General features: G+C 39.8%; 1 protein-coding gene across 1 annotated transcript; it reads left to right on the plus strand.

The window, feature by feature from the left end:
- The first annotated feature begins 329 nt into the window (after positions 1–329).
- zgc:162171 (uncharacterized protein LOC565931 homolog) lies at positions 330–5,129 on the plus strand. The gene is made up of 3 exons (XM_053498079.1): positions 330–533; positions 2,316–2,596; positions 4,107–5,129. The coding sequence occupies exons 1-3, from the start codon at positions 341–343 to the stop codon at positions 4,299–4,301; spliced, it is 669 nt and encodes a 222-aa protein (XP_053354054.1). The 5' UTR covers positions 330–340; the 3' UTR covers positions 4,302–5,129.
- Positions 5,130–8,226: the final 3,097 nt, after the last annotated feature.

Consider the following 8,226-nt stretch of genomic DNA (forward strand, 5'->3'; position numbering starts at 1 on the left):
TTCTTGAAGAACGCATATGGTGTGTTTAAGACACAGGCAAGGAAACGTGGCAGTGAACTTCAGCATGGCTGCGTCCCAACTCCCAGCCCTTCCACACAGCAGCCTCTCCCGGAGTGGGCGGAGTCAGCTCCATATTCAGTGGGCGGAGTCTACTTCATATTCAGTGGGCGGAGTCAGCTCCATATTCAGTGGGCGGAGTCTACTTCATATTCAGTGGGCGGAGTCTACTACATATTCAGTGGGCGGAGTCAGCTCCATATTCAGTGGGCGGATTGAGACATCCAGCCAACCTCCAGCTGTTTTTTTATTTATTTATTTTAACTGCCGTTTCTGACAGAGCATGCAGCAGGAGCGCTTGTTGAAGGTGTTAGTGGTGGGGGATCTGGGTGTGGGGAAGACGGCCATCATCCGCCGCTATGTGCACCAGGTCTTCTCTCATCATTACCGAGCCACTATCGGAGTGGACTTCGCGCTCAAAGTGCTGCAGTGGGACCCGGGCACCGTCATCCGCCTCCAGCTGTGGGACATCGCCGGTAAGCACCACATCTGGCCACACTCCATCTGCTTCAGAACCATGCGTCTGTGGCCTTTTCAACTTCTTTAGTAGATAGAAGCCATTTCCAGGACTTTTCTTAGTGTCTGTACGAGTCTGAGTGACTGAAATATCTTTTACATTATTCATTTGTTTTTGCATGTGATCACTGTATACAGAAATGAGAGAAACTTTTACAGAAAGGGAATCTACTCTTACTTACTAAATGCAAAAACATTTCATTGGATCATTTTATTATTTTATTCCATGAGATCATTGTTGTTACTACAATAATAGAAAAAGGTTTCAGATAATATTTTATTGCTTAACCTATCACTAAGATACCATGTGTAATTTTACACACACACACACACACACACACACACATACAAAACAGTTATGATTAACAGCTACAGATATTTTAGTGGTATTTTATTTCCGTCGCCTTGTACCTCCAGGTTCCAGGTTCGAATCTCACCTCAGGTCTGTGTGCGTGCATGTTCTTTAATTGCCGTTCTCAAATTGCCCGTAGTGTGCGAATAAGTTTGTGTGTGTGTGTGTGTGTGTGTGTGCCCTGCAATATATGTGTGCCCTGCAATATATGCGCACCCCGCCCAGGGAGTACCCCGCCTTGACCCCTAAGTCTTCCGGGATAGGCTCCAGACCCCTGTGACCCTGTACACAGAATAAAGTGGTGTAGACATTAAGTGAGTGAGATATTTTATTGGTTGTTGTAAATATCCTGATCAATCTGAGGTAACATTATGTGTGTGATCTGATTAATCACAGAATTCAAACAATCTGATAATAAAGGCCATTGTATAATAAAAGCTCAGTGGTTAGAGCTTTTTCCTTACGATTCAGAGGGGTGCAGGTTCAAACCCTACCACTACCAGGTTGAGCAAGGTTCTTATCTCTCAACTGCTCAGATGTGTAATGTGATAGAATAATAAGGCCTATGCCCCAATTCAAAGCTTTCATATTGTAAACTGTATACTCACAATTATGCTGTGTAAATATACTTTCAAACTTTATGTGCAATACATTATTAGACATAAACGAACCACTAATACTGTAGCTTGTAACCGGGTCAGGATATCTTTTATCAAATGTACCTATTTTGTAACTTTTCATGGTCTTTAATTAGCTTAGTTGTCATTAAATGGCAATTATATACATTAACTTAGTCCTAAAAGTATATTAAATCCATGTTTCCCGACAAAATATGATAGATATGGAACATGACATGGTAATGTACAGTTTGTTACCTTTATTTCTAAACCCATTCCTATTCAATAAAAATAACACGAAGTATCACAGCATTCTGCTTAAACTTACTGTAGTATAGTAACATGGTATGGCTTTCTGTTTCTTAATGCAGTTACAGTGTTTACACACAGTTAACTATTTGCCATAGCTTATCTGATTACACAAATACGCCCATGGAATGCATTGTTTAAACAGTACGTGTCATTTCTGATATTTGAGTTGGGGTGTGCACGTGTGTGTATGTCTTTCTGTCAATGCCCGAGATACTGAGATGGAAGTTGTACAGTGTTTTCAGCTGGTTTCACTCATTAGTTAGTTTCATGTGAGGAATTGTAGTGCTTACATCACCAACACACACCCCAAGTGTACACACACATACTGATATACAAGGCACAGATATCACCCAGGCAGGTTTAATGTGATTATAGTAATCAGATACAACAGGTTAGAAGCATGTGATCTTGTGACCATTAGAGCTCAGTGCTTTTCCACATCTTTTCCATCTCTTTTCCAGGACAGGAGCGATACGGAAACATGACGCGTGTGTACTACCGTGAAGCTGTAGGGGCGCTGGTGGTCTTCGACATGACCCGCGCCTCCACTTTACAAGCTGTACTTAAATGGAAAGGGGACTTGGATGCTAAAGTGGCCATGTGTAATGGGTACCCGTTGCCCGCTGTCTTGCTGGCGAATAAATGTGACCAGCAGAAACAGGGCCTGTGTGCCAAGCTGCCCAAGATGGAGAGTTTTACTAAAGAACAGGGATTTGTCGGCTGGTATGAGACGTCAGCTAAGGTAAGGAGCTACTGTATCTCGGGGTTACGGTTGGTGCCAAGTTCCACATATTCTCACTGAGTGTGTGTGGGTTTCCTCCATCCATGTCGTCCAGTTTCTAATTACCTCCCAAATACGTACCAGTATGTGGACTGACTATGCTAAATGAATCCTGCAGTGGACGATTATCTCATGCAGGGTGTTTCCCTACCATGTGCTCAGTCTCCCAGGCATAGATTCTGGATCCACTGTAACTATAATCATAATAAAGTGACAATAGAAGATGAACAATGTTTAAATGTGGACGTTTTTTTTTTTACTGCATAAGAATCATGTGTCTCTACTAATCCGACATTTTCATTATTCCTTATTTTATTTAAGGTCAGACCTTACTACTGTAGTATTTTGGTATCAGTATATTAGTACTGATATCGTTGCTTCAATCATAATAAAAAAAAAAAACAGAAGAAAACGAAATAACAAACAATTGTCCACAAATGCATACAGAATATTTGTTCTTTAATGTGTATTTTAAATATAATGGACTGCACATGATTTCCATCTGATTAACGGAGGTTTACCATATTTGTGTCCGATTTTAGACACTATCAGGGTGCTACAAAGTATTTAGTGTAAATTGAAGCTTTACAGTAAATTGAAAATGTTGGGTAAAGAATAAAAAAAGTTGCATTTATAGAACAATAATACAAAATAAAGTTTATTTATTTCTCTTATACCACAGTGTTTTGAAAGCATTATAACTTTTAATTTATTTTATTTATTTATAAATACATTAATGTTTATAATGTCATTTTATATGATGCAATATCAGAATAAAAAAGGTAAATTCCTGTTCGTTGATTTTAAAGCAGCTATAAACAGTCATGCTTTTATTAGACTCCTTATTTTTCACACACAGCATTAATTCAGACTTCTTTTAATAATGTTTCATAAATTCATGTCTCTTTGAACAAGCTGTGAACAATAATACATTGAAATTAGAACATTAATATAAACCTAAATCATACATTTTTAAGTTTATATTAATTGTTATATTAATTAATTAATTATTACAGCAGGACTACAACTACAACTACATTGTTACAGCGGGACTAAGGTTAGGAGAATGCTCCTCTTATTAATCCAGATCTTCTGATTCAAGATATAGATTTGTTATTTAATGTTGTTATTACAATTGAAACCAAAAAATAAAATAAAAACTTTAATATAATTAATAAATGCTGTAGAGTATACAGTGAGATGGAATTTTGATTGAATAAAACATTATTCCATTAAGCACATTATCCACACATTAAGTGTCAATTATTAAATTGCACTAATTAATTGTGTCAGGCAGGTTAAACCTCTTCGCTCAGTGAATTATGAAAGTACATTATGTAACACAAAAACAAACACTTTGCCGTACAGTCTGTGTTGCTCTGGTGACACAAGGATGTAAAACTCATTTTGCTTACTCTTTCTCCCTTCTTCTCTCTCTCTCCCTATCTTTATCTATCTATCGAACCTTCAGGATAACACAAACATTGACAAAGCCATCATGCACCTGGTAGAGCACATCATGGCAGGCGCTGGTGAGAAACCTGCAGTGAACCCGGACCCCAGTCGGGTGATCCTCCCCACCTCCGACTACAACCAGCATGAACGCAGACAGTCCAGCTGCTGTTCCAGACTGCACATACCTCCCAAAGAGCCTGAGCAATTCTAGCGGCTAAAAGGAAATAGACATATGTACATTACATTTGTGTAAGTAAATGTAAATGCTATTAGCCATGACGGCTATTATTTATACCGCAGCACTTGTTCATGTACTATATCCACTGCACTTTTTCTATATAGTGTTTTTTATGGTGTTTCACTTTTTGAGTGTCAAAATGGTCACTGGACGACAGTTAACTGCTTCCACAGAGGAACTTGTTGTGAAGTTTTTAGTTTTGCTGAACTAAGCAACACAGCAGGACTGTTGAGGAAACTGAGGGCAAGCCAGTAACACCTCTGTCTTAAAAAACAAATCTACCAAAAATGCTGCCTGAAGCACCGCCAACACTGTAACAGTACGGCTATGTGGCTGAAAGGGAGAAATGATTCATATTTAATTATTTATTTATATTCCAAATCCCACAGACCTTTTGTAAAAATTTTAATAGTACTATATATATATATATTCTACGCTCTTCCTCTCTTCCTCATGGATCTGATATTAACGTTTTAAATCTTCCATGCTACTACCTTCCTGTCTCCTCTTGGATCTGATATTAGCGTGCTAACTCTCCCACGCTTTCTTTCTCTCTCTCGCTCTCTCTCTCTCTCTCTCTCTCCCTCCCTTAATCTTCCCCTCCCTCGAGTGAACACTTTCTGGTTCGTCTCCGGACGGACATCTATAGAACTTCCACTCTTTGTTCTGCAGGATTTCACAGGACATGTTAAAATGGTTTATGTTATTTGTAGTAACAGATGTACAAGACACCAGGTGTTCGTCCAAACATATACAAACACTGTCTTTTCCTGTTAATAAACAGAGACATTTCTGACAGACTACGAGTTTGACTGTGTCTCTGTGTATGTTTGTGTCTTTGTCAGTAAGCTTATCGAAGCACAGCGGACAGAACACTCGAAACATCATTGACTTGAAACATCATCTATGTTCAAACCCATAACTTTACAACAGCGTTAATGTCAACACAAGAAATGTTCAAGTCAAACTGGGACTTTTGATTGTGCAGAATAACAGAACACAGTTACTGTCTGAGAGTAAAAACTAGCTTTATTTCTCTATATAATCTCATGCTACACCTATGTACTTATTCCCAATGTTTCACTAGAGCTTGGATACCGTAAAAAGTTTTCTCAGTACACCAAATCTATGATTATACTGTCTGCTTCATGTCTGACACGCTGGCCTCCCAGGAACTTCTATAATGGCTCAAACATGTGGAAATGGCTTGGAGCGAGGTCAGGACTGTATGGGGGATGCAGCAATCACTCACAGCTGAGTTCCTGTTATGTGCAAGTGGTGTTGCTGAATAATTGTGTGTACAGGTCCCACAGACTGATGCGTCTCTTCCACAAGTTGGTGGCGAGTTATGCGTCAATGTTCAAGGATCAGGTGTTCCACAAATGAATATTCACTGGAATGACTCCATCATTCATGGACATACAGCCTTTTTAAAACGTTTGCACTATTGAAATGTTTTACCGTGGCTCATCACAGTTCGGTGCTTGAAGTCCTTTTCTCCTTTTGACTTGTACACTGCTCAAACATTAATTCTCCAAATGTGTAAAATTGATATGTTTTAAAGTGGTCGTAGTAAACAACACCAAAAAAAAGTCATAATTTTTATGCATAATGAAGGTTTCAGGTAACAATTTGGGGTTAAGTTTTAATACAAATGCACAAAAGGTGTATCTGTAGCTATTTCAAAATAGATCTGGTTTCTATTCTGTATTGTGTAAATATTTATAAGGATGTTCCTCCAGGTTTAAATTCATAATGTGTGTGTGTGTGTGTGTGTGTTTATGCTTGACACTAAGCAGGTGTGTACCTGCTGTTTAAATGGCTTCCAAGCTGTTAATGCTGCATATATGCATGGTAAAGCTCCTCTGCTGAAGTGTTAATGGTGTTATAACCCACATGTCCCTGTGCACTGTGTAACTAATTATCTCTGGCAGACACTCTGTCCCTCCTCGCTGCCCTCCATAATTATAAGATCGTCACATCTGTTGCCTGGCTCTAAAAATACACCACGGAGACGGAATAATAGGTGTTTATGAAACGTATCTCAAACGTGCACTAAAATGTCTGCATTTGGGCAGCAGGTCTATTTGTGGCTTAACTGTCATTTGAAATCGTCTCATGTCGGTGGGCCCGATTCCTGCATTTACAATCACTGTGTTTTGTGTCAACTGAAAATAGGCAAGCATCTGTTTCAATGACCTTTTAGTGCCATTTCCTCAGCTGACATAATGGCATCATTTGCATCACCAAATAAAGCCTGGGGAAAATCATTTATTCAGTATGTCAAACATTTATGCCTCATTGAGATTTGTATTGCTTTTTTGAATAAATGACTATCTGATACTGAATCCCAATTTGGTATATCCTTTAAAATAACTCAGCTGTTGAAAGGCTCAGTAATCCACAGCAGGTATGTTTCTTAAGCTGCTAGTGATCATTCGAGACATATTCAAACAAGGTTATTCATATTCATCTTCATAATAGCAACGTATTGTTCTTGAATTTCGTAAATACGTGTTTCTGGGTCTCCTTGCCTCCATAGTTCAGTCCAAGCGATTTGAAAACCTCTTCTACTTAAACACCCTGGATTGTGACTTTTCCCGTTCCCTTACACTAGCAGTGCTGAAGAAAACAAGCTTCCTCTTTTACACATTTAATTACTTACACTCTGCTGGTCCTTGAAATAAAAGCTTACATTCTGCCTCATCTTACAATGAACAATTCATTACGTGGAAAAGAAAGATAGGCTAATGGCTAATTGGCCAAATCATGTCAGGCTAATTGCACTTTGCTAGCCTGCTTTACTTATTCATGTGGATTAGGTTTTAAACAGGACTGGAAGTAGTTTTAAATTCTTTCAGGTACTATGTAACCAAAAAAAGAATAGAAATAAAACATGGAGGTGATGCAAAGTCCTGTAAATCTTGTGAGCTTCTCTTTATGTCTAAGGATCAGCCTCAACTAACTGTTTGTTAAAAAGGAAAAAAAGTCCCTAAATGTCCTGTGGTTCAATCTTAAATAGCATAAAATGAAAAGCTACTGCACTATGTACACTGGGGTGCACAATCCCTTGTCCCACACACCAAGTAGTGCCGAGAGAGATTTGGGATTCAGGCTTGTGTTAGTGGCCATGAACAAAGCGGTGAGGTGAACCATGAACCTTCGAGTGTGGTGTCAGAGGCTCACACTCACTTTAGCTAGTAGTGATGAAAAATCGTTAGACAACCTTGATCACCAGCTGTACACCTGCAAACTGGTGACAGGATCATGGGTTTTCAAGGCTCACCCATGACTATGGTGACCACAGACCATCCTGTCCAGTCCAATCTCACAGAAGAGCCAATGCAGAACAAATCTCTGAAAAGTCAACGCTGGTCAAAATTGAGAAACATCTGAACGTCCAGTGCACTAAAACACGCCATGCATCAGGCCTTACAGGCAAAGAGCCCAAGGCCACTAATGAGAGATGAGGCTCTGTCTACATGCCGCCCGGCACATGGGGCAACGGATATACTGTACATCCGCCATTTTTGTGGCAGATATTTACATGATTGGGTTGTCAGCTTGACTGCCGGATGTATCTGAGCACTTGGGGATAAAGGACCTGACTCCAGGGTCCAACAATGGCAACCCGGCAGCACCAGGGCTCGAACGGGAGACCTCCTGGTCCCCAGTCCAACACATTAACCACCAAGGCTTCCCTGTCCCCAAGACCGCTGACCTGGTCTGCAAATTCACCAGGTCCTAATTTGAACGAGCACCCATATAAAGTGCCAGACAAACAAGTCGATCAGTGGGAGCACCATGCCACAACCTACAGCACACGACACCCCGATGAGCGAGAGCTCAACTCAAAACCTAGGTGGCTTTAATGTTAATGTTTTAATGTTATGGTTGA

The sequence above is a fragment of the Clarias gariepinus genome, chromosome 1 (genome assembly GCF_024256425.1).
Source record: "Clarias gariepinus isolate MV-2021 ecotype Netherlands chromosome 1, CGAR_prim_01v2, whole genome shotgun sequence".
Classification (NCBI taxonomy): domain Eukaryota; kingdom Metazoa; phylum Chordata; class Actinopteri; order Siluriformes; family Clariidae; genus Clarias; species Clarias gariepinus.